The sequence below is a fragment of the Coenobita brevimanus genome, chromosome 48, assembly GCF_032717465.1.
Source record: "Coenobita brevimanus isolate Jiangsu-jjx chromosome 48, ASM3271746v2, whole genome shotgun sequence".
Classification (NCBI taxonomy): Eukaryota; Metazoa; Arthropoda; class Malacostraca; order Decapoda; family Coenobitidae; genus Coenobita; species Coenobita brevimanus.
Genome location: NC_137001.1, coordinates 24,177,148 through 24,204,710, shown reverse-complemented (window position 1 = coordinate 24,204,710; position 27,563 = coordinate 24,177,148). Strand labels below are relative to the sequence as shown.

The following is a 27,563-nucleotide window of genomic DNA, read 5'->3' as shown; positions in this document are numbered from 1 at the left end:
GCTACTACTACTACCACTTTTTTCCTACGACCATCACCCTTTGACTCCTATGACCCACTTTTCACAGAATCCTCTCTCTCTCTCTCTCTTCATATATATGTATTTATATCTATTTCTCTCTCTCTCTCTCTCTCTCTCTCTCTCTCTCTCTCTCTCTCTCGATATATATATGTATTCATATCTCTCTCTCTCTCTCTCTCTCTCTCTCTCTCTCTCTCTCTCTCTCTCTCTCTATATATATATATATATATATATATATATATATATATATATATATATATATACACCTTCCACTCATGCACAGTACTGAAAGAACACGATAACAATCCCACTATCTCTTATCTCTCTCATTCCTTATCACACACTTAAGACACTATAGCCCCTGACTCCCTTAAGACCTTTTCCTAAGCGATTTATTTTGCTTAGTATACCTAACTCCTTTTTTGTGTTATATAAATCATTCTAATATCGCCATAATCTGCACAGATAGCGTACAAAATTATATTAACCAGCCATATCCAAAAATAAATCGCTAAAGATAAGGTGCTATAGGGAGTCTCCTTATTAGACAAGAATACGGGACCATCTGTCCGTATTCTCGTCGGGTATGTAAGGCTCCTAACACGGTGGCTCAATGGTAGAGCGCTTGACTCGAGGCCGTGAGATTGAGAGATCGCGCGCTTGCTGGGGGAGTTGGGGTGGCAGTGAGAGGGTGGGAGGGGTGTGTAGGTGGGGTGGGGGTGTGTGTGAGGTGGTTGGGTGGCGGTGGGGGGGATGGGGGGTGGCTCACCTGATAGGAAATGCCTGCTACAGAGTCGGGTGTAGGCCGTCGGCTGCCAATTCTCCCTCTTCACGGCATCAATCCACTTCTGCTGCCTTTCTTCATTGGCTGGAAACCGGCAGAAGTTTACCCCACTTCCACTTTTCTGCCATGTTTTACAGCCGAAGGCACAACAGTGGAATACCATTGTGGAATCTGCACTCTTTCTCTCTCTCTCTCTAGACGTCTGCCAATTTGCCGTCCAGTATGGCGTCGTAAACAAAAGTCACATGACCCATGACGTCACGTGGAAAAGATCTATAACACTCTCCTGTCACCCTAGCAGGACCATATAATCTATCTAGGTCTAGCTCGGGGATATATATAATCCATCCACATGACAGAAGAGGACAGTACGGTGTAATAGGAAAAATAAACTGCTTAGGAATAGGTGTTAGGGAACACCTTGGCAACAGAGGCTAGATAGGAGACATCCCTTAGTCCGAATTCGTCTGTGTGTGACTCTCTCTCTGAATATAATAACTCAGCTTTTATCCAATTTCAGCCAATTTTTAGGAGGTGTAGAGAGAGCGCCAAAGATTTGACCTAGTGTTTTGAATAATATTAGGTCAAAAGTCAAGCTCATATGGCTAAGTGAAAGTATTTTCTTCCTATTTAGACCAAAAATTGTGGGGGGGTCAAGGATAATGCACCGTATGCACGAACGAGGGGGATAGACTTGAATCCAACAACTTAATTAATGATAGACAATACGGTTTTCGCCACGAAAGATCCACCATTGACATACTCAATCTCTTAACTCATACCATCCATCAATCAATTGATCTTTTTGGAGAAACTCATGCAGTAGCTCTTGATATCTCTAAAGCTTTCGACAGAGTATGGCACCGTTCCCTGCTGTCCAAACTCCCTTGCTATGGACTAACGTCTTTTGTTCCTTTGATTTCTTCTTATCTTAGTGACAGGAAAATAAGAGTAAAAGTAGATGATGTATATTCGAATTTCCACTCAATTAACACCGGCGTGCCGCAGGGATCAGTTCTGGCGCCAACCCTATTTCTGGTTCATATTAATGATCTCTTATCTGTCACTCACAATCCCATTCACTCATATGCAGATGACTCAACACTACATAGTTCATTCACACTCAGACATCCATTTACAAAGTCTAATATCTCTACCTCTCAACTCAATACAGCCATCTCCATAAATGAAGATCTATCTACAATCAGTGAATGGGGACAAAACAACCTTGTCTCTTTTAATGCTAGTAAAACTAAATATATACAGTTTACCAATAGACAGATATTGCCAGACTCGTACATTACCTTCAGTGCTACTAATATTCCCATCTCCAAAAGTATTGAAATTCTTGGTGTCTCACTTAACAGTGCCCTCAGCTGGACCTCTCATGTCAGATCACTTGCTAAAACCGCCTCAAAGAAACTTGGATTATTGTACAGAGTCCGTAACTTCTTCGCCGATGAGCAGTTAGCTATAATTTATAAGAGTCATGTGCGCTCTCAGCTTGAATATTGCTCACCCTTGTGGAATGGTTGTGGAGAGGTTGCATTAAGGCAACTAGACAAAATTCAGAATAAAGCTGTTAGAATCATTAACAACCCTGCCATTACATATAAACTACCTCCCCTGCAAGTAAGAAGGAATGTTGCCTCCCTTGCATTATTTTACAGATATTTTTTTGGCAAATGCTCAGACGAAGTTGCGTCCATGGTGCCACCTCTCCATGCCTTCCCTCGTGCTACACGGGCATCTGGTAGCGCTCATGACTGGAATGTCACTCAACCATATTGCAGAACTTCTGCCTATCAGAATTCTTTCATTCCCCGAACTGCATCTCTCTGGAACTCGCTTCCCCAGAGTTGTTTTCCTCCAAATTTCAACCTACAACTCTTCAAGTCTAACTGTTACAGATATTTTATGAACAGAGGACACCAGTAATCTGGTGTATGGATTTTTTTTTTTTCTCCATTTGTTTTTCCTTCCTCCGTTCTGTTATTAAAAAAAAAAAAAAAAAAAAAAAAGAACAGTCAAAGGTCAAGATCACAGGGCTAGGTCATAAGTCAAGGTCACAGAATAAAGGGAGAGACAATAATCCTGTAATTCGTTTCTTACAGCAATCGGTCGACGGTCAAGATCACTGGGCAAAGTCAAAGTAATATTAGGCCCTTTGATGGTGGGCGCGGGTGTTGCACTTTACATGCTCCTTTTGATCTTTTACCTTAATAAAATTATGTGTTTCGATCCCAAAAATCTATATATGACAAAAAAAAATATATCATGGTGTAAAATCCGTCATAAATTGCTGTAAGAGATGCCACGAAGTCTCCTATGTTCCGGGTGGCTTTTAGGGTAATGGGGGGAGGGGTTGTAAATAAATGGCATACGGGACAGGAAAACATATTAAGTACCTGTGGAAAAAGAAGGAATGGAATCGTCAAAAATAGGATGACACGACACTTGAAGCAGGACACCCGAGAGTAGAAGCAAAGACATTACCCCAAATCCCATATGGTAGTGGAGCTAGATGTGTCGTGTAATTGGCTCCCTTGTACCGTACTGTTTAACGTGGCATATTACAAGAAACTAATGGTGCTTTCTCCATACGTAACTACAATATTATGGGGTTAACCAGAGTCCACCACATCATTTTTGTTGTAGGGTTCTTGGTGAGTAAATTAAATATATAATAGTATCGCAATCAAGCAGCTGTAGTACAAGAAGTGCTGGTAGTACGGTAGTAGGATGAGTACTGGAATTCGATGATGGTGGTGGCAGTAGTAGTAACAGAAGTAGTAGAAGTCTTTGCAGTAGTGGTGGTGGTAGTAGTATTAATAGTAGCAGTAGTAGTAACAGTAATTTTGTAGTAGTAGTGGTAGTAACAGTAATACTGGTAGTTAGTAGTGGTGGTGGTAGTAGTAATAGTAGTACCTTTAGAAGTGGTGGTACTAGCAGTAGTAGTAGTAATAGTTGCACTGTTTGTAGTGGTAGTAATAGTAGCATTGCTAGTAGTGGTGATAGTAGTGGCAGCAGTACTGGCAGTATTTGTAATAGTAGTAGTAGTAGGAGAAATGGTAGTGCAGTAGGAGCAGAAGTGGTGATAGTAGTAGTGATAGTAAAAGTAGTTGTAATATTTTATTAGTAATTGGTTCAGTTAGCTTATTTTAATGTAAATGAGGTATGGTAGTAGATGGAGTTAGATCTGGACATTCTTCATCTCCCTATTCCTTATTCACTAAGTACTAAAAAAAGCATTGCCAACATGTTCATGGAGGAGAAATTGCTTAGGATTGCATAAACTAAGTGGCGAGCATATTAATTTAAGAGTAGCTGCCATGGCTTAGAGCGCTTCACCCTGACTGAAGGGTCGGAGGTTCAAGTCCACCCAAGGTCATTGGTAGACAACAGGAAGGGCATCTGGTCACAAAATGCTGCATGCTTCAAACCAAAGTCCTCTACCCAGGGGCAATGCCTTAACCCTTATCAAGAAGAGGGGACATGGTAAAAAAAAAAAAAAAAAAAAAAAAAAAAAAAAAAAAAAAGCATGTACAGTTCTGTCATTCCTAAGACGTGCCATTTATTGGATGTAGAATGCATCCAGTAAGGCCTGTGAACCCTTCAGTGTGTTCGGCATTATGGTGCTGCTGATTGGGAGGCCCTCGCACAATACCGTACTTCATTGACTTTCCATTCTTGATTAATGTTTTCATGGTCAAGAGCTGTGCTGGAGATGGACACCTTCATGTGGTGGCACTGATGTAACTATACAGACATCCCTCAACTCTTTCTCTATCCCCCAGAGGAGGAATGGCAAATGTGTCAGAGAAAGCCTGCATTCCACCAGGTTCTGTTGTATACTGGTGTGCACCATACAGAAATTATTACATAGTTTACTGTAGCTTCATTGCATATTATACATATTGTACATTGTATACAGTGTAAGTACAAGAGAGTGTAGCACTATTCATGTTTCAGGATCTGTTTGGAGTGAGTTTAATTCTTCCTTTGATCCTGCCAGTGGTCAAAGGCCTGGGCATCTCTCATGTGGCTGCTGGTTGTGTTACGTCCCTTTATGGAGCAATCCAGTTGTTCTCAAGCCCCATGGTGGTATGTTATGCAGTTTTTTTTTTTTTTTTTTTCAAAATCTTGCTAATGTTCCTGTAGTCATGCATATAACCAGTTACCAGTACTGTACCATAAATTTGCTATGCTGTACTTAAAATTACTGCCTGTTTATAGTATTCAATACATTCAGTACTATACCATAATTTACTGTTTCAAGAACTTCAGATTGTGATCAGTTTACTGTAAATACTTTACTGTGTCAATTACTCATTGTACTGATGTGTATTAAAGCTAAACTTTGGTTTCGTATGTGTGAAGTATGACAGTATGGCAGGGAAACATGGAATGTAAAGAAAGATGTTCACAGTTTTCAGTGCAGTGAAATGAGATTGACAAGATGGATGTGTTGTGCTACACCAAGGATCTGAATGATGTGTGAAGGTTTAATCCCATAAGTATACATTCTATCAACAGGACAATGTGTACTTAGATTTCAAAATAGCTTAAAGGAGAAAATTTTCATGGCAAAGTAGTGAAACCATTCAAGAATATGTTCAGTCAGCCAACTTTTTATAATCAAGTGCTTTTACTCTAACGTGGCCAAAAATTGCCACTCTTTCACTGTATCTGATATTAAACTCACTAAAATCCTTATCATCCCCTCGCCCTTTATTTTTTCATTTTTTGTTGTCCTAAAATAACTCTGCAGTATCCATAATTTGACAGGTGTGGGAGTTTTGAGGGAGTTTTCATTTTAGTATGGGAGAATAGTGGGCTTTTGTCCAAGTAGAATCTGTCTTTTATCATTGTTTATATTGTGGATGTAAAAGTATAATACCAGTATGTATAATCTAAATGCTCTTGCTTCTGTTATATGATGATAATGTGTGTGTTGCAGGAGGTGGTGGTGTGTATGATAAAGTGATAATGTGTGTGTGTGTGTGTGTGTGTGTGTGTGTGTGTGTCTGTGTGTGTGTGTGTGTGTATGTGTCAGTGTTAATATGATGTGTGTGATGGGATGATAATGTGAGGTTAGGCTATGTGTGATATTAATGTGCAGTTGATATGTGTATTGCAGGGGTGGTGGAGTGATGTGGTGGGTCGACGTAGGGTAGTCCTGGTGTGTCTGCTGGCCACCGCTACCAGCTACATCATCTTGGGGGCAACACATTCGCTTACCATCATCATCATCTCAAGGAGCTTAGCAGGTCTGACTCCCCCACCTCAAGTGATATTCAGTACTGTGCAGCCTGATCAATATTATATCCCATTTCCTGTGTGTTGGGTCAGTCAGCATTACCAGCCTCTACCCTGCATCATTTTCTTACATGATTGACTGTGCTGTTTTCATTGTTTGCGAATTATTTCATAGCTCACTGGCAGAGAAAGATAGCATTATGGCACTGTCCTTTCCATGCCTCTTCTTTGTGACCAGCACCATAGTCAAGTGTTATTCTGTTGCTATAACTTATCATTCAAGATAGAGAGCAGGCAATTTAAGGCCAAGGTAAGGTGACAAGACTATATTTATTTCACACCACACCCAGAATTTTTACACACCTCTCACCAGTAGACTGAAATGCTGTTTTCCCTGCAACATGCAAAACAGTGCAATGTAAAGACTGCCCTGTATTTCATTCCTGTTCTTAGCTTTCATTGTTTCTTTCCTTTTGACCGCAATAAATAAAGGTGGTGGTTGTGAGGATATCATCTCAACATTGATGTAAGTTGAGGTGAGACCGGCATTAAAATTCTGTTGTAATCATTAACAGAATTACCTCTAAACATTCATTAAATTTAAATATGGAAGAATTTAATTGAACAACTTTAATGAAGATGCTATGATATTGCACATCTTTTGAAATACTGATTTGCATTTATTATTTACAGTTTATTTATGTTTTATCTTCAGGCATAGTTAGAATATAGAATGAAGAATTTTCGTAGAACAGCATTAATGAAGAAGTTATCATATTGCACAACTTTTGAAATACAATACACTTACTACTTACAGTCTGTTTGTGTATTATTTTCAGGCACATTCAAGCACAGTCAAACAATATGTCGGGCACTGTTAACGGATATCACCTCCAGTGAGGAACGGTCCCGTGTCTTTGGCAGATTCAATGCAGCATCAAGTATGGGTTTTATCGTAGGCCCTATGCTGGGAGGTAAGACTGATGGACGTAACATTAAAACTGGGAGGGGAAATTTGTTAGAAAGCCCCAGTGTGTGACTTGGCCATAATATGTGATCAGATTCAACAACTATTTTGAGTTACCATCACTAGTAGCATCATTATCACTGCCGCCATCCCAGTCCAGCACTTCATACCATTTGTCATCACCTCTTGCAGTCACCAGATTACACTGGCATCACTGAGGTTACTAATATTATTGTTGTTACTGTCTATGTGTCTGTTCTCATAACAATACACCATTACTCTCTTGGGATAGCAGCATGGGGTGTCAACTAAGCTGAATGTATCATCTGGAGATAATGAGGATAAATCATTGAAATGCCACAGAATTAAAGGTTATATTTAAGAGAATGTTGCTGTCACTCGCTTACTTTGTCACAAGAAAATGTGTCATGCGTGTCATTGACAAAAGGAGTGTAGTCAGTCCTTGTTTTAATACAGTATCGTGTTCCATAATATCACAACTTTTTTTCCAACAACTAATTGTGTAGACTGGAGAAACTGGTATGGTACATGAGCCATATGGGTAGGAGTGGGACCTGGCAGTTTTATTTTTATCACTGATGTAATACAGTATTTTTATTCTGCTGTTGAAATAATATACTGGTAGTACATTAAAAGAATATACTGTATATGATAAATTTATATATCATCATCATCCGAATTTATATAACTGTATTTTAATTCTCTCCAGGTCATATCTCTGAATTACAAGATGGGTTTTTCCATGTATGTAACCTCGCTGCTACAATTTTCATCATAAATTTTGGTGAGTACAGTATATATCATCCATTCCAGATCAGAATTACACTTGGCCATGTCTCTCAATCTTCCCTACCTGCCCACACTACATCATCTATAAATTCCGTTAGTTTCGGATTTTTACAACCCAACAATACATCAGTTCCTTTTCATTACACCACCCACACATGTGATTAAATTCCTTCTACCATCAGTGTACCAATGTATTCATCCATTTACTGATAATCCATACTCCCATTTATTCATACATTCATTCCCTCAACCACTTATCCATCAATCTACCCATGACATCCCATCTACCCAGCAATACATCAGTTCCTTTTAATTACACCATCTATACCATTGATTAAATGTCTGGTACCATCTTTCTTGGCCTCGACTCACACTCTCGCACACTTATTCATATTCTCTCATTCATCGCCCAGTAACCAGAGTCCACATAACATACAGTGAGGACTCTTCTGTAACTGATTTGTCATTTATTATGCATTATCTTCCACATAATCAACACTCTTAGGTGGGGAACTCAACCACAAGTACATGGAGTCAAGATCCAAGCTAAAACAAACACATAGTTACAAATCTTACTACACGTTTGAGATATATTTTTTTTACCAGCATTTTCCAGCAACTGTTGGGAAGTAATTAGCTGGTTTTGGCACTTATTATAGCTGTTGGTCTGTAGAAAGAATCAGCTAATTTTTGGCCAACCTCAGTATGGGATTCGTTAAGGGGAAATATGGTGTCATTTGATTTGATTTGATGACCTAAACAATATTAAAAAGAGGTGACATGCAATATAATACATTTGTAGATAGAGAGATAGACAGATAGATATATAGATAGACAGACAGACATAGATAAATGGATAGCCAGATAGATGGATAGATATTGTAGATAGATAGAACTGTAATATTGTTCTAATTCTGTCAGGTCTGCAAGGCCAGTCTTAGTGAAGAAGAAGAAAATTGTGAGATAATTAGGTAGAGTGGTAGGCAGGGAGTTAGACAGACAGAGAGACTGGTAAATAGATAAGTAGTTAGACAAGTAAATACATAGATAAATGGATCCGTAATATTCAAATTCTGTGTCAGCTTTGTGTTGGCTGTTCATCCCCTCATGGCCAGTCCAAGTGCAGAAGAAGAAGAAGAAGGATTCCGAGAAGAACAGCTGGGCGTGGGGGCTGGGGTGGGCAAGAGAAGTGGAGTGGGCTCTTCTGTGGCCCATCCTCACCATCCGCTTCTTCCTCAGCTTTGCCTCACTCGTATACAGGTCAAACTTCTCACTTCTCATCGGCCAGAATTTTGGAGCTAGTCCGGTTGTCATTGGCTACCTCATTTCTTTCCAGGTAATCATGCTTTCCTCACCCTGTTCTTAGGTGGGGAAGAGTTTGCGATAATAATGACTCTGTATCATGAGAAAGGTAATAGATGGGTGACTACCATTGACTGTGAGAGGTACTGCCATGAGAGTGAAGTGTGGCTACAGGCATGATAACTAACTATACAGTCTCTTAGGCAAGGAACATTCACCCAGAAGTAGCTACATAGGATCTCAGTCCAAGCTGAGGCACTCATTGTTACATACTGTGTCTTGTTTTACATCTCAGGATAGTCTTTTTCCTCAACAGTTTGTAACAACTGTTTGGAAATAATTAGCTGATTTTGTCACTTGCTTTAGCTTGCAGTCCATAAAAAACATAACTGTAACATGGCCAACCTCAGTATGGAAACTCCTTAAGAGGAAATAAGGCATCTGTTGAACCAGTTTGATTACTGTATATGAAACTATATCCTGATACACACATGGTTCCTTACAGGGCATTGTGAGTGCTGTTGCTGGCCTTCTCACTGGACATGTATCCAAGTTCTACCACAACCCCAGGAAAGAGTTGTTCCACAGTTCCATCCTGCTGATGCTGGCACTCCTTGGTCTGACACTGGCACCATCCCTGTCATTGCTGCTGCTGTGTCTGGTACCTCTGTGTATCAGCACCGCCATCATTCGTGTCAGCAGTTCTGCCATCTCCATCAGCCTCTGTCAGCCATCTAAGGTCAGGCACTTGTTGCAGTACTCCTTTCACTTTAACTTGGCCTAAAATTGCCATCTCTTATTCTTGGTGTCCAGCAGTCATGGCTTCATTTTCAAGTTGTAGATAGTTCAGTTCTCAGCCCTTATGCTCCTGATGGGGTAATAAAAGATTGATGATAGATGAAATATACAGGCACGGTAGAGTTTTCCACAATATGGCAGAGGTGGGGTTTGCTTCAGCTTGTAATATGAAGTAAGGTGTAATTCTTCAGGTAACTTATGGTATACGTTACAGGTTGGGTCAGTGACAGGCGTGGGTCAGAGTGTGGCATCGGTGGCTCGTATGGTAACCCCACTGGTTGCTGGTATGAGTCAGGAGGCCAGTATGTATGGGCCAGGCCTTGTTGGTGCTGCCGCGGCTGGGGCTGGAGCTGCCTTTGCTGGAGTCATTGCACACACACACAAAAAGAAACTCAAGCAGAAATAAGGCCTTCTGACCAGTATTTGTTGTTTTATATATGCAATGTGGAGAGAATGGACATGTGGAGGGAATGGAGAATGAAAGACTGATCAAGAGGGTGTATGTAGGTGAAGTGGAAGGAGGGAGAGGGAGGGGGAGACCCAGGAGGACGTGGAGTTGAGAGGTATATGAGGGAGGGGGGAGTGAGTTGAGGGGAGGGCAGTCAAATGGTGGGTGGCAGAGTGACTTGGAGGCGTTTTGTCTCTTGCCACCCTTTGTGGAATTAGGGCATTGGGCTATAGATAGATAGATAGATAGATATTTGCAATCTGCAGACTATTTTATTTAGGTTTGGAAGGACCTGTGTTGGTGAGGGGGTTAATAAAGGCTGCTTGTAACCTCTCAGCGTAAAAATATCTCATGTAAGCTAAATCAAAATGTCTGAGATTAGCAACAAGATACAAATTATGTCATCAGAAAGAAGCAGTTTACATAAGCAGTACTGTACGTATGGGCCAGGTCCTGTTGGTGTGGCTATGGCTGGGGCTGGAGTGGTCTTTGCCTGAGTCATCGCATATACACAAAAATAAAGCAAAGGAGACCTTAATCAGGCTGGTATAAGCAGTCCTCAATATACAGTAAATAACGAGTTTTAAATCTGAGCTTTTTACATACAATTTTGGGTGTAAATTAAGGGAAACTGACAAATCAGATTCATAGCGTGCAGTTATACCTTTAATATTCAATTCTTCTTTAATTTACTGGGAATCAGATAGTAAAAAAGACTGTCAGAAACGGATATAGTGACGACTGCATAATATTATAAAATTCATGAAGGTGATAAGGGCTTTTGGATGTGTTCAAGCTCTGGATATAAGCACTACTGAAGATGCATGACAAGCCATTTTAGCATATTTTTAAGAAATTTTTTTACCATACTTTTTACTCCAGCTTGGCCTAAAATTACCGTCTCTCGTTCTTGAATGACGTTGTAGCAATATCTTAACACTAAAATATGATGCTAATCATGAAGAAGTGGTATGGAAATAATGTAGAGCCATACCATTGTCATTCTCTGCCCACTGAGCTACGTGAAATAAGTGACAAAAGGAGAAAAAATTTGGGCCAAGTTAGAGCAAACAGAGAATAATATACGAGGCAGTACTGGTCCATATATTAAGCCTTGTAGTTCCTCTGTTTGGAAGGAGAACTCAGGTTGCTGATATAAGGAGTGCAGATATTTTGGCTATTTTGTGAAACTTCTTATCAGCTATGCAATTACTAGATGGATAAAAGCAGACTCAATAAAGCATGGAAAAGGTGCTGGGAAGTATAAGATACATGGAAGACACTGGTAATGCTGACTTTGCAGTCCCCAAAACACACAAGAATTGGGGTGCATGATAAATTGACCACTCGCTACGTACACTACACTTTATTGAGCTGTATAATGTTCTAATTGTACCCATTTTACCCTAACTCTGCCTAAAACTCTCACCACTCCACTGTGAGTGCTCAGTACCAATAATGTATTGATGCCAGAATATGAGGCTGTCGTGAGGAAGTGCTGGGAAAAGGATGTAGAGTCACAGTAACATCTTCTGCTAATGAACTGTGTGAAACAAGGTGCATCCATCCATCCATCATCCAATCCTACGTTGCCCCATGAGGAGCGTAGAAGCCCGGGGCTAGGCAGTTGGTCCTGACATTTAAAATGAGAGTGAAACAAAAGGTTGAAAATCCAGGCCAAATTAAGGTGAAAGAACTATACTATACTGTAATGCAAATTGGTAGAGAGGTGGTCTGTCGCCCAATGGACACAGGTTGCAATCCCAGATGAGGCAGGGAACAGTTTAAGGGATTTGAATTTCAGGAATGTAGAGTTCACTGATCTACCAAAGACCGACCACCATGTCATAAAAACACCTCCACTAATACCAACACACCAATCCTGTGTGAGACAGACCTAGCATGTAGTTAATATGGACAATGGATGTTAGTGCCAGAGTGACAAGTCAGAGATGTATGGTATATAGGAGGACTGCTGAGCCTCAGGGATTGGAGTGGTAAGCCAGTGATTAGTCACACACACACACACACACACACATGCACACACACACACACACAAAAAAAAGGGAGAGGGGATTGTATAATCTAATTAATATATGTAGCTACACTATACATTACTGGGCTGTATAATGCTTTAATTAATACAGAATATAGTTGCACCACAGTAATGGACTGCATACTGTTCTCCAAGTCACTGAATTTTCTCCCATTTTAAAAGGTGATTTATCATCTCAATTTTTCACTGTCCCTTTGGGCCCTACCTCACATCACCTTCAGGTGGGAAAAAGTTCAGGGTGATGGTGATAATACTGTGCTCAGTAATATATTTAAACTGCACATTATTTGGCTGTATAATATTTTCACACTAATTACTTGTCTACATGTTCATATGACAGCATACGGTATATTTTCACATACATAGAGGAAACATACTACAGATATGACAGAAAATGTTGCTGTTTGACACACTTGTGAAAGCATGGATACCAGTGTGAAGAGAAATTATGGGTATATACCACTGCATTGTCTCCCTGTAATATTATTGTCTCACACCATGTAGCGAAAAGGTCACGATGATGATGATGATGATAGCTTTTTGAGTTGGTGTGATCACAGTAAGCTGATGCACTGTTGCTCAAAAACTTATCCTTACTAAAGTGACATGGTTCATTTTGACACAACCTACACTGTTCGAATCGCTCAGCGCTTTGTGGAGTCTAGTGTTCACATGAGTAAGGATATTTTTGAGTGATAGTACAATGCGTGATTTTATGCACAACTCAGGACAACACCTGAAACTTTTTTATTGTGCCTCCAGGTTCATCTGAAATGTGAACCCAGTGACCACAGGGATAAGATGTTCTCCTGCAGTTGTCCATCTCTTTTGGGGGGATGGGGGAGTAGTTGAGGGACATTCATATGACCAGGCAGTTCAGCCATCTGGTTATATTGGTGCCACCACATGAAGGTGTCCCTCTCCAGCACCTACACTTGACATAAAACCTTTTACTCTTGGTTGAGGCCGGCCGTTGGGTTGTCCTAGTGCCAGTCCCTCCCAATCCCCCAAAAGGAGGATGGTGAACTGCAGCAGAGTAACTTGAGCATGCAGTCCACTGGGGTTACATTCAGATAAGCCTGGGGATGCTACTATACCACTACCACAAATAATGTAATACAGTACAGAGGCCACTGGGCCTTGGCCCCCCTCTTAGCTCTCTGGGTCCTTTAAATATTTATAAATATTTATTTCGATATCAGCAAAATATGAAAAATTAGCAAGTACAAACAAAGAGTGACACATTAGCCAGCAGCTGTCTGACTAAACCTGCATGTGACCTCCCGGATAAGGATTACCTGACCGCACCTCACTATGGGCCCCCGCCTCTTAGAAAATTCCTGGGTGCGCCCCTGATACAGTATGTAGAATGAGGCTGGTTTGTGAATGTAATGTCCTATATAAATGCTTTATTTTTGTAAATATTAATGTGAAAGTTGGGTTATTTAATATAATATAAATGGGCACCTTTCTGTTTCTTTTGCCTCCTATATTGTCATCAAAATCTCAGTAAACTGTAGGATTAAGTGCCCCTCTGCAGTCCACCGACCTCCTTTTAGGGGATAGGGAAGGAGCCAAGGGACCTTCCCATAACCAGGCAGTGGATGCACAAGTGCCACCATGTGAAGGTGTCGCACCCTAGCACTGGGGTTAAAAGAACTAACGTGTCTGTTGAGGAAGGTGTGATTTCTGTCACATTTTGCCCCAACAACAATCATTGGAATTGTTTTCTCTGTCCATGTGTGGCATACTTTAAACCATTGTAATAACTTATGGAATCACTAGCTAATGCATGCAGAATACTTCAACAAAAACTATTACTGTACAGTATTATCAACTTATAGAATACTTACCGCATCAGTTTGAGTGGTAAGATGGCCGCCGGGTGAATATAACTACTTCACTAGTTCACGTTACTCTGTTGAAACTGAGCCATCCAGTTTATTCTATTAATCAATGGCTTGCCGCCGTAAAAGTTTTTTGGATTATTTTAAAGCCGTTTTCTTTAAACAACCTTTAGCTATTAAATGGTGAGAATTCTTAAGGGGTTTAAGATATTATATAAATATAGGGCCGGCGGTGGGAGACAGAATTTACAAACAGGCCCAGAAGAGCCAAAGAATAATTGGCAATTATTTTATAGCAAGTTAATTACAAGAATTCTGGCATGGCACAAGTTTAGACTAAACATGAGCCAAAACTGGTGAATTGTGTATTATATATGAGTACATATTATCCCGCACCACCAAGCTATGGTCAAACCTTCACGCCATAGGACCGTAAAACAGCGTCATTTTCGCATTCTTTCGGACCTTTGGCTGTATATATCGTACGAATGGGTTTATTGGGTTCGCCAAGAGAACCCGATAGTTTTATTTTCATGTCCTTGTAGCAGTTGCTGAGTTTAGAAGGCTCCCTAATCCTTATCCTCCCTTAGTTTTGGCGGCAAGACAACCTGATTATTGGACTTTGAATCTCCTTGGCTGTGTTTGACCTTCACGAGCCGTAGCAAATCGTTCTACTGGCTTAAATTCTCCATGACTGTCTCCCTGGGAACCACAGGGCGTCTAAAACAGTTTTCTCAGGATCGGCACGGAGTCGGGGGCACCTCCTTCTTTGTTCCCACAGCCGCTGAACGCATCGGACAAGTCTAGCACCTCAGAAGGCCCACACAAAACTCCCAGGCAACATGGAGTACGGCAGTGACAGCTCCTCGGGGACAACAGCCACCACCATTTACAACGCGGCTTCACAAGGGGCAGCCATTTATAACAGCGCCTCGGAGACCATGTATGAATGCGCAGCCATGGACGGTGAACAAGCCCAGAGAACCGTCAAGAGAAACAGTAATTGGACAGAGGACGAGACGGCATATCTCATGAGGCTGGTCAACGAGAGGAAACACATAATTAAAGGCAAGTTTGGCCCCGGAGTGACATCCAAGAGCAAAAGGGAGGCGTGGCATATTATATCTCAGAAAATTAATGCAAGTTTCCCCTACAGTGTCCGTACAGCTGACCAGGTAATATATTTTTTTTAACCCTTATTTGTATAGCTCTATCATTCCTTCCATATATTCTAATTATAATAAATGGAGTGAATATTTAAGTGTCTAGTACCATATTCACAAAAATCCTTTATTGGGCTTAAGATTTCTGCAGGATTTCTCATTTTTTGCTTTTTATTCATTCACTTGACTAGGTATCAGATTTTGAAAATTTTGAGTTGTGCACATGATTGTTTGTTTATATACCATTTTCATAAATTTTCTTGAACTTAAGTTATGCATATAATTCATAAATTTTCTTGAGCCCATATTGTGAGCAAGGTTTTAAGTTCAGTTTATGAATAAAATTACTTCATTTTGAAATTATCTTATGTCATACAAATCCAAAACACTTAACAACCAGGACAAAAGTGAATACTGTTGAAAAAAATCCATTAAAATAATTTGTTTGTTACTTCTTCCCATGAAATGCTGTAAAAAGAATGGCATTGGACTGCAACATCAAATACCTTTTCAAAAAATAATTCAGTTTTGGTATTTATGAAATGTACAGTAGTTGCAGTAATATTTATGGATATTACATAAGACAGACTTAATAGGAAAAACCACATTCTTTTATAATAGGTGCAGTGAGTTTCCAAATTAGCACAAAAATTAATGAATCAGCACTTTTAATTGAAGGTATTGTGTTTTATCTTCATGTAGCTTCAGACAAATCCCTCTATGTGAATTTTAGTTAGTACATTGATTTTTGAATAAGAAATATGGCCTCACTGCAAATGGTTTCTATCAAAGGGAAGACGAGTTGACTTTATCTATAGCCAGATGCCATAATCCCGTCAGGGGTGGCCGATTGTCTTAGAGTTAGCTATTTGACAAGGAGGGGCACTAACCCTCCACCAACCCACATGTTGACACGGAGGGGACACGTATGGGTTGGTAAGTTTGACCCTGGAGTAACATCCGATAAGAGGATAATCTCGCCAAAATCTATCTATCTATTTATCTACATTGCCAGACACCTTAATCTTGTAAGGGGTGGCCACAAACAAATTGCCTCCATGTCCTTCACCTAAAAGAATATTCATATAAATCAGTAGTTATATAACCAGATCTTTAGTGCTAAGTGAGGAATTACAGTAAAGTATATATTTTTTCTTGTATTACAACTTTCCGCCTTGAAATGGCAGGGGATAGGGCAACATGGAGGCAACTTGTTTGTGGCCACCCCTTACAGAATTAAGGCGTCTGGCTATAGATAGATAGATAGACAACTTATTTTTAGTAAAATTTGGTTAACATTCCTTTTAATTCTCTGCAGTGCATGAAGAGGTGGCGAAACGTCATTGCTAAAGGTAAATCACAATCAGCACGGAAGAAATTACTGAATGGAACAGGTAAGATGTATAATAAGTACAGGCAGTCCTCATTCTAAGTCAGGGATACTTCCAGCCAAGTTTTAGGTGGTATGGAAGGCTTTGTGGCACCTCTTCCTTGGTGATTTATTTTGCATATTAATCCTTAACTGTCTGGGTCTGTTACAGCACACCCTTGTTTTATGATGAGGATGTATTTGAAAACATCCATTGTACGGTACCGGTATAACAATTTATCGTATATTGACTCGGTTATGACATGGGTACAGTGGGGATATGTTTTTGGCCAAGGGTCACCCGGCTAACAAAATCTAAAAGTGAAGTTCTAGCTTACCTAAACTGGTTGCTGTTTCACTTTACATGTTGCTTACCACTAAAAATAAGTCTAAAAAGTAGTTTGCAGTTTCCCTAAGCTGGTTGTTGTTTCATTTCACTGCACTAAACTTGCTTTTTGAACTCCAGCACTACACATTCGTTCCATCACTGATGCATCCAGCAGTGACCAAGTTCAAAGGACATCTGGAAACAAGTATGTGATGGGGCTGTTCAGCCACACTCCCTAGGGAACAACTACTACATGTATGTGAATGGTAGCTTGCATGCCGGGAATCATACAAGTGAAAACGGCTGTCATTCATTGACCAGCGAAGCTTGTACGGGATCGTAATGATTGTATAAGTGAAAATGTTATCATATACCAAAGAAAAGTCCAATTTTTTAGTCATAGTATAAGTGAAAATCAGAGCATATATCAAAAAGTCCTAATTTTTTACTTTGTTTAAGCAGTTCATCACAGCTACCAGTTCATTGTAAAACAAGGGCCAGCTGTATATGTATATCTTTTTAGTATTGACCTAGTTTGCATTAGTAACATACAGAATGATAATGTTTACAAATGTGCTGAATAAATTGCCAAGGAAGAAATGCTATGGATTCACCAACGCCACTTAGAATACGGCCACACTCTCTACCTATCTTATACAGTAATTGGTGCTGTACGTTGGGAAGACTGGCAGATCCACATTACAGATGGCAGTGGAACCTTAATAGACAGCCTTCCTGAAATCTACGGTGGACTAAATAAAGACCAATAGGGTATAAAGTGACTTATAATGAGGACTATCTGTAACAGTAGAGTTACCACCACTCCATTTAACCTTTTTGCTTCAGTGACATCATTTTTCATCATTTTACAGTGGACCCACAACTTACATGGCTGGTGTGTTAACTAAGCATCCTGTATCTATGTAAGCCACAAAATCAGGCACCTTCAACATAAATTAATAAAGCAAATGTGTTAACCTGACTAAAAACCATACTACCCCAGCTTGCCGAATGATATGCTTTTAAAAGACATACTGGTACCCTGCTGTACAGAGATAAAACAAGCGTATAACAATATAGTGATGTTAAAAAGTAGTTAAAGCAACAAACGCAATCAGCTGATATGTTAACTAAATCTCAAACCTGATTGCCACTTTCCTAGTAAAAATCATGTATGACCCCAACAAACTAATATGCTTTCTCAGGACATACTCTGCAAAACAGGTATATAAAACATAAGATAGTGGCAGTAAAAAGGCTTAAAAGCAGCAATTGCTATCACAAATCACATCACCAAATGGCCACTGTGAAATACTTTGGGTATTTCCACCAGTATCAATCCACATTCTTGGTTACAGCACTGCATACATTGTGGATGGGCCATGTTTGTGTTGGCTGTGCAAACGGGAAAAGTCTTAGTGACATCTAATAAGTCAAGGTTTTGCAATCTGTGTAAGTCAAGGGTCCACTTTATTGCAGTCTCCAGGCACTTTTATTCAGCTTTGGAGAATTATCAAATTGAAGAGGTTTTGTCAACCCCTGCTCTGCTAGGGAGCTCTTCCAAATTGAAGAAACTTGTTTGGTAACAGAAAGAATGATGTCCTGGGGCTGAAGGGGTTTTGTCATGAGTCAAAAAAAGTTCCAAAATATCGTCTTCAATGAGATTACAGACTTGATGTATTCTGGGCAACGGGGACAAAGAAATAGGACTGTGTCAATGCATTATTGGGGTGGTGCTGGAGAAGGAGGCCTTCATGCAGTGGCACTAGTATGAACAGGCATGTCCACAGCCTCTTTATATGAATGATCCTCAACTCCCTCCCTATTCCCCAAAATGAGGATGGACTACAAGAGGAGGGCAGCTTCACCCTGCAGTCCACCAGGCTCACATTCAGATGAGCCTGGGACTACGGCAGCAATTATCTGGCTTGGCTGCAGGTCTTATTTGATCCTGTTAGCTAGATGTCCCTTGTCACAGGTTACCTTGGCTGTATATTGATCCACTGTTGAGGCGGTCAAAGAGGTTATGTTTTAGGCTTGGTGTGTGTGTGTGTGTGTGTGTGTGTGTGTGTGTGTGTGTGTGTGTGTGTGTGTGTGTGTCTCGTTCTCTCTCTTGTTCAGTATCACCATTGCAAAGCTGTTGGATAGATTTGCACCAGGTGAGGAACAAAGATTGATGATCATCAAAAGAACGGTTGATAATTTATGGATGGGAAAAGTTGAAGGCCAGGTTCATGAAAAACATTAAGGGTGAATGGCATTGCCTTGGTGGAGGTACAGTATGTACTCTCTGGTTATTCATGTTCCATCTGGATTATTCTAGTCAGCTTTGTGAAGACCCTCTGAGCAGTGTTAAAATTTCAAAACATGAGTTAATATTATGGTCATTAACTGTGAAGTACAGTATATATATTTTTAGAATTAGTTGTGGATGGGAATGATCCATAGGCCATCTTAAATATCAGTAGTGGGAAGTGAAGCTCCTCGGTAAAGACAATACTGAATCTCTCTATAGGTTGTCTTGTGGAAGTTTGGATTGCTGATTGCCTGGTATGACACTGAAAGATTGTGACTTGGGTTCTTCTTTGTGTATTTTAGCTCTGAGGAGAAAATGGTTAGATGGGAAGTGGGGAAGGGAAAGTGCCATTGTATTTGTCACACATAGGTTTTGAATGATCTTAGAGAAGAAGTGTTGAGCCCTCAGAGGGTCTGTGAGGTTGTTTAGGAGTGATGTTGCATACCTGTCTCTGAATATATAGTCCCTGTTGCAATCCCCCCCCACCACACACACACACACACTCACTGGATGTACATAATCAGCCTGGGGGGGGGGGGCTTAGCCACCTCCAGATTCCAGTGGTCTTTCTTGAGCTTTGTGTAAATGAAAGGTTATATGGCTTTGGAATATTCTGTTTGGTTTGAGGAGTTGGCCACTGTAAAATAACTACAAGTGTGCCTCTGTTAAATAAAGTATATCTTGTCCATTACATTATATACCAGAAGTTTGGCATGGCCAAACTCTGAATTTGACTCCAATTTCCCCACACAAACCCCAAAGTTTTTTTTTTTTTTTCCACCAATAGATAAATTGTACATGTAACAATTCACACCATCATTAGTCTCCTGGCTTTTGATTGAAGTTACACACACAATTTTTGTGGAAAAATTGGTTTAATACTTTCATTTTTCTCATAATTTTACAGTATACCAGGACATAAAAATATGATGGCAACATTTCTGGATCACAACGTTATATTTAAGAGGTTTTGCAGTAACAGATAAGTGGTTTTTATGGTATCTTGAGAGTTGATGATGAAGAGCATGCTTGGAGTGGTGTACTGTATCTGAGTAGTTTGGGGCAAAGCATTTGTTTTGGCGGTGGGAGTAGATTTGTGGTTCAATGCAGCCAGTCCTGGGCAGTAATATTACTCACAATATTAGACTCTTCCTGTAACTTTACCTTCCTAAATATTACGGCTATTTTTTATTTATATGTAATGTAGATTATATATACTAACACAAAACTGTATCAGATGTATGAATGGTGCTGCCTGCAGGTGGTGAGTGGTAAGAGAGCTGCATTATATATGCATATTTATGTTTAAATTGTTTTATTATCATTACCACCATTTTCTCTTAATTTTCTACGTAAATAAGAGCATAAAGCTATAATATTTCTGGGTCAGATCAGCACACACATGAAGCAAAATAGAAATGGCAGAAATATTATATCGGTCTCATGCAGTTTTTAAAAAAGGGTAAGTACAAGGGGTCTCCAGCTTATGTAAGGGTTCTGTTTGTGAAGGTACAGTTCAGTATTGTACCAAGTAAAGTGGATAAGATGTAAAGTGAAAATAATGAAGTGAGGCTACCGTACAGAAAAATGCCAAAAAAAATGGTGCCGGAGCACATATATAACCACTACATCATCTGGTATGTAGATGAAGGCCATGAGATGCTTAGTTACAATGCTCATCACTGTGTGGCAGTTTTTCACCCACTGCCATATTGACCCATCAGGAGCATAGGGACTCAAAGGCGTACTTAGGTCATACGTGTAAGGTTAGGTGACTAGTGGCTTACCCATTATAGCAACACTAAATGAACAGTAAACCTCATATACCTCAAACCTAAACCCTTATAGCAGCAGTGTATGAGCAGTAAACCCCAGCCATCCCTGAAATGCAGACCCCTATGGGCCAGATCTGGTTGGAGCACCTGAACTTACTAGGCCATCAGGCATCTAGAAATTGTACAAGGGCATTGGAGCAAATACACTTCATCACTGTGCACCACAAAGACCCACCCATGATCTCCCCGTTTATTAGAGTACTGTCATATAAAGGGGAAAGAACCCAGTTGCATCAAGAGCTTTTAAATAATCAACATGAAAAATAAACAGTAATGAAAACTTTTGAGTGAGACATTTGTTATACTATTATTATTATTACCCGGTACTATATTATTTTTACATATGGTATGGTTGATATAGATGTTTACAGGACAGATACTTTTGGCAGTAGTTGTGCTGCATCTGTAACCTTTCTCTCTTAGTGGATTTTGGAAGATTATTGTGATGAATCCAATGAAGTAACACTGATGACAATGATCTATAGCCAAAGTATAATCATCAGTGTTGGTTGCGGTGGATTCATGAGGTAAATTTATTCAAGTCCATAGAGAGAGGAGGAGGAAAAGAGACTGGACTTTTGTTGGTGATTCTACATCATTGATTTCAGATGTAACTCATGTGAAATATGGAAGGTGTATGGATGGATATTTTGACAGGGCTGCCATTATGTTTCTATAACCCCTTCACTACAATGATGCATTTTTTTTATTCTTGCCATCTCCACTTGACTTTATTCAGGTTGAGACACATCAGACTGGAGGGTTGAATATACATTTCATTAAGCCCATCACTATGAAATGTGGTGGTAATATTAGTAGTGGTTGCAGTCCCTTGATCATCTGAATGTGAACCCCGTGGACTGCAGGCTAAGAGCCACCCTTCTTCAGCAGTGCACTACCCTTATTTCATGGGATAGCGAGAGTTGAGGGATGTTTGTATTGTATGAGCAGGCAGTTGAACCACCTGCTTCTGTCAGTGCCACCACATGAAGGTCTCTCTCCAACACATTGCAAGGAGATGTGGAGAGAGAGGCCTACATGCAGTGGCACCTTTATAACCCGGTGGCTCCGTTTCCCTGCCATAAACATGTCCTTCTGCTCTTTCTCTGTCCTTTGAAGGGAGGATGTTGGACTACAGGAGGGAGAAGATAAACAGGGGGTTACAACAACAAAAACTACTAAGAGAGGGGCAGTCGACTCCACTCTCCTGACACACCCAGCACTGATGTTGTCTCAGCTTAATGTGCAAACCCATAACCATGAGAGACTTACAAGATTTGTGATACACTGCTGAACCAGAGAGAGAGAGGCTAAGAAGAGAAAAGAACTTGAAGTATTTGCTTGTTAACTGCTGAGATAATATTAGCAGTGTGGGGTGTGTCATGTGGGAATGGAGCCAATGTACTTGTAAAGTGAGAAGAGTCGCTTAGAGATAGCAAGGAGCCATAAAAATCCAGGTCAAGGTAGTGAAGGGGTTAACCCAGGTCTGTGTTTTTCTGAGTACTATTGGTAGGTTATTATCCAGCAGGGAAAAGGGTGTTTGCAACAAGTGATGACGTTGCCGTTAAAGGGATCTCACCCTCAGGTATTGGGGCGCATGACCTTGTGGAGTACACCGAAAGAATGGAAAGGTGAGTGTTTGCGGATTTAAAGTTTTCAAATACATTTAAGACATCAGTACAGGTTTACATTTTTAAGTTCATATGCATTGTTTTATGTATACTTTTCAGTTTCACATGGATTGGTATATGTTCTCATTAGAAGTTTATTTTATTATTATTATTATTATTATTATTATTATTGTTTCTATACAGTAGTTTTTATGTATAATACACAGATATCGTCAGAATTTACTTTTGTATTCTTTTAGCTCGTTATTCACAGTTTTCAAAGTCATATATATACCACATTGGATGAGTTTTACTTTACTTAGGAATTCGCATTCTGTCCTGTGAATTCACTTTCTCCAGGATCTTTCAGTTGTACGTTGCATTCTAAATGTTTGACACTAAAAACATAACAGGCTGTATGTAACTGTGCTGTACTTAATATATTTTTCTAAGGTTCTAGGGAACTTGAGAAGAATAAAGAAATATATACAGTACTTAGCAATATATATTTCTGTAGGGAACTAAAGCGTGATGCTGTTGCTGCTGCTATTGTAAAAGTGAAGGTTTACCCATTTATCTTTCTCAGGAAGTGGGGAGCAGTTCTAAAAAAAAATACATATGCTTTTCTAGGGAAGTGGAAAACGCTGTTGTTGCTGCTGCTACTGCTGTCACGTCCAAGAGCTCACCAACAAGAGAGCAACCACCCAGAGCAGAGGGGGTACAGCAGATGGTAATTGTGCCAGATTTGGACGCCCTGGCCACTCATCTTAACCCCACCCCTCCTTCACAAGAGTGTGTCAACCCTCAAGCCTTTTCAAAGATGTGGGAAGACTCAAATCAGCCCCAGTCACGGCAGAAACTAATAGACGAAACACTGAAAGCAATGAAAGAGGCATGGGAAGCACAGAAAAAGGCCTACATTGCCCAGAGAGACATGTGCAACGTTCAAAAACGATATTACACGTACTTGCTAAAAACTAAGCAAACGAAATGAAAAGATGCACAGTTGTTTTTGTGTCTTGTGTCGCTGGCAAGAACTTTGATAAGTATAGTGTACAGTACAGTAAAAGTAAATAGTAACTTTATCTACTTTATCGTGGCAGTGGGATTAGCCTAATGGAAATTATACCACTTCGTAAGATAAACTTAACACGATCAGGTTTTAATATCATACAAAACTTTGTGTCATAAATATATATTTTTGTTACTATAAACCTTTCGAATGAGTCAACAGCTCTTGTTTGGCTTCAGGCTTTGCTGAATATGAACCCATTGGACTGCAGGGTGAAGTTGCCCTTATCCTGCAGTCTACCATCCTGCTTCCAAAGGATAGGGAAGGATTTTAGGGACATTGTATAACTGAGTAGCTCTGGTTATATCAGTGCTGCTGTGTGAAGGCGTTCCTTTCCAGCACCATCAGTAACTAATTGTATGAAATGTAAGATAATCGGGTATATCCTTATGGAGATACTAGTGTGAAAATTGTAATTGTGCTTGTATTTTTACATGCCATATGTTATAACCATTAGTTTTAGTTTTTATAGTTAAATAATTAATTACAGTACACAATTATTAATGCACTGTCAGCCATAGTTTTAGGATACAATACAGTCAGGTCTCAAAATTTGCATAATTTTTATACTGAGAATCGCACTCATTTTGCTACATTAAAGGTGGGACAGACGCCATGAGGCACATACATGAATGCTGATCTCTGTAAGTGGCAGGCTGTTAACTCACAGTCATTGGGTACAAGGCCACTGCACTATCCAGATTACCACAGTTAACAACTGCACCATCCAGATTACCACAGTTAACTTCTGCACTATCCAGATTACCACAGTTAACTACTGCACTATCCAGATTACCACAGTTAACTTCACTAAGTGTTGCCCAAACCACACAAGGTGGATGGACACTGAAATGTGGCATTAGAAGCTGTACCCTGGCATTCAGGCCATCAACTTTGTAACTAGTATTGCAACAGTATCTGGCTATGGTGGTAAGTCTAAAATATAATTATTAAAGTTTATGCTGTTACAAGCACTTTTTTCATATCATGACAGTGAAAAACTATTCAGATGGAAATTGAAAAATCACAAGTGTAGCCAAAAGATGTAAAATTTGTTTTATTCATCTTGGGTACAGTCACGCCCCAGTATGGATCAGTCAATAGCTCTAAATCTATCTATCTGTCTATCTATTGCCTGATGCCATAATCTCATAAGGGGTGGCCTCTTGACTTTGAGTTATTGGTTTTACGGGGAGGGACACTAACCCTCCACCAACCCACTTGTTGACACGTAGGCAGCACGTATGGGTTGGTTATATGGTTACCACCCAGCGTTGTAAATGGTTTCTTGGCTTACAGGAAACCATTTGGCTTGTCAGTCAATGTAAAGCCACCTGTAAAGGAAAGAAGAGCAATAAGAAGTGACAGGAAAGATGGGAGAAATAGGAAGAGAGGAGGCAGTCACAGAAAAAGAATGATAAAGGCTAAGGAAGAAGTAGGCAGCACTACATCAAGTGAATGGATGATGGTCTACATGTGTATTTATATATATATACCTAGTTTCAGGTTAATGATCATGGAATTCACTATACAATACAATCCCGTGTGTACACAGTGCTGCCTGCACAAGCTGACAGTCATTTGAGCCAAGATGGCCGACCAGTGTTTACATGCGCATAACCCCAGTCTGAGGTCTGCACACATAGCCTACTTCGCGCCCTTCTTTGAAAACCCTGTCTTGTTTGTCCACTCACTCCAGTGTCCCACAGCTGTGACTGTCTCCCCTACATTGTCTTTGGTACGTAGATGTCTCACACGTTCAAGGCCATAGAAACACCACTGCTATCACCAGATGACAGTGAAAGTGCACAGTAAATAGTACAGTGTGCAATATTAAGTGGAGTGGTAATTTTTTGTGTGTGAAGTATTGAAACTTGTGACTTTGGAGTCATGTCTGGTATGGGTGCTACCTCTAATGGAAAGCCTGATGCTACTGAGGGTACCCAGTGCAAGCCTAAAAGAATAAAGGCGTAGGCTTTTCCTTGATGTGAACCCCCGTTTCCTTGCCTGTCATCGTGGGGGAGGCTTCAGAGATGTCGACTGGGACTGGATGTGCAGAGGAACTGTTGCAGGGTGCCTTAATAGACTGCATGGTAATTTGTGGAGGTTTGGTTCCAACCCCACTCTGTTCTGCCCTCTCCCCTCTCTTTAGGCCCCCCTTGCTGCTTCAAATAATTTTGAAGGGCCTTTTCTTCTGCTGTTGCTTCTTCCATCCTTTTCATCTATCCAATCTGTTCTGTCTTTGGAATGAAATTGTGAAATTTTCCATATCTATCAAAACTCTCATCAGCGATCCTTCCCATATTGCAACATGAAGTATTAGGATGTGCTGGTGGGCTGTTGGCCAGACCAAATTTCAGGTTGGCTTTAGTGTTCCCTGACTCCTTCCAAAATACTCTTCCTTTCATTGCAAGTATTCTCACTGTAGAACTCTATGTTATTCTTTTTGCTCGTCTCTTTCTAGGTTCTGTTCCTCCTCCTTTGTTATTTTCTCCGATTCTGTCAGTCTGCACTTCCTTACACACCTCGCCTTATCATCATCTGATCACCCACATTCAGGAGTGGCTGTTCCGTCTTTCTGTTCGGAAAAAGTCATTTCACTTCTGCTGGTTTCCTTGCCATATTGGGGATTGATGGTAATGAACAAGCTAGCTCACTAGCATGTTTTGCTGCTCTCCCTGCCCCAGTCCTGCTCTTGATTGTTTTCCTTTCTAACCTGTCTCTTCCCTGAGCGTTGGCAATCCTTGTGGAACCTGCAGGTTCAGAACAAACTTCAGTGTTAAACCATCAGATCTTCCTTGGCACACATCAGCCTATTCCAATCATTGATAGGAAACAGATCTTGCTTGTCTTCACTTGGGTCAAATGCGCCTTAACTCATGGTCATTTAATGATCCATGACCCTCGGCCCCTTTGTCCACACTGTAACTGCCCTATGACTGTTCATCATCTTTTACTTGATTCCTTCTCTACACTCCATCACAATCTCTCAGCTTTCCTCTTCCTCTCCTTACTACATTGGCCCCCAAAGCTTAATGATTTCCAAGGTGACTCTGTCACTGTTTGTGTTTCCAATATTATCACTTTTTTTTTTTTTACCACTGTTCACATGATACATTTAATATAATTATTTCCCCCACTCCCTTCTGCCTTTGCCATATGGCCATATTATGGTTTGGTGCTACTTCAGTATTCCTTCCTTCCTTGATGTGAAATTGGACATTGCTAAGCACCTCACAGCTGCACTCCTACACCAACTTGCTATGCCGTGCCTCACCCTCACCCCTTCACTCCAAACCTACTCCTGAAAACCTCAAGTGATCATCCAGGCCCTCAGCTGTCCCCTAGCCTTGTGGGGGGGGCCCTTGGTGATGACTTGGACCATCCTAGGACATAGCTACTTCAGATGGGTGGCTGGCTAACAGAAATGTGTTCTTAAATCTTAGGTTACATGGTCCTTGGCTCCCTCTCTCACGCCAATGAACCCAAGTTAAATCGACCTCTGCGGTTTCTGGGCATGCAATCCATTTTCACTTTTGACTTAACCTCATCTCATACTGGGGTATGGCTGTATAATATGGTGTACATAATGAGATGA

The 27,563-nt window shown here is 40.3% G+C and overlaps 2 protein-coding genes across 2 annotated transcripts; both read left to right on the top strand.

Annotated features, from left to right (window-relative positions):
- The first annotated feature begins 3,235 nt into the window (after positions 1-3,235).
- LOC145399213 (solute carrier family 67 member A2-like) lies at positions 3,236-10,376 on the top strand. The gene is made up of 8 exons (XM_080271902.1): positions 3,236-3,471; positions 4,778-4,909; positions 5,946-6,075; positions 6,904-7,038; positions 7,762-7,836; positions 8,924-9,177; positions 9,649-9,882; positions 10,156-10,376. The coding sequence occupies exons 1-8, from the start codon at positions 3,424-3,426 to the stop codon at positions 10,345-10,347; spliced, it is 1,200 nt and encodes a 399-aa protein (XP_080128028.1). The 5' UTR covers positions 3,236-3,423; the 3' UTR covers positions 10,348-10,376.
- A 4,600-nt stretch (positions 10,377-14,976) lies between these two features.
- LOC145399211 (uncharacterized) lies at positions 14,977-24,674 on the top strand. The gene is made up of 4 exons (XM_080271901.1): positions 14,977-15,467; positions 16,774-16,849; positions 22,869-22,914; positions 23,524-24,674. Exons 1-4 carry the CDS (start codon positions 15,135-15,137, stop codon positions 23,885-23,887), a joined length of 819 nt encoding a protein of 272 aa, XP_080128027.1. The 5' UTR covers positions 14,977-15,134; the 3' UTR covers positions 23,888-24,674.
- The last annotated feature ends 2,889 nt before the right edge of the window (positions 24,675-27,563 follow it).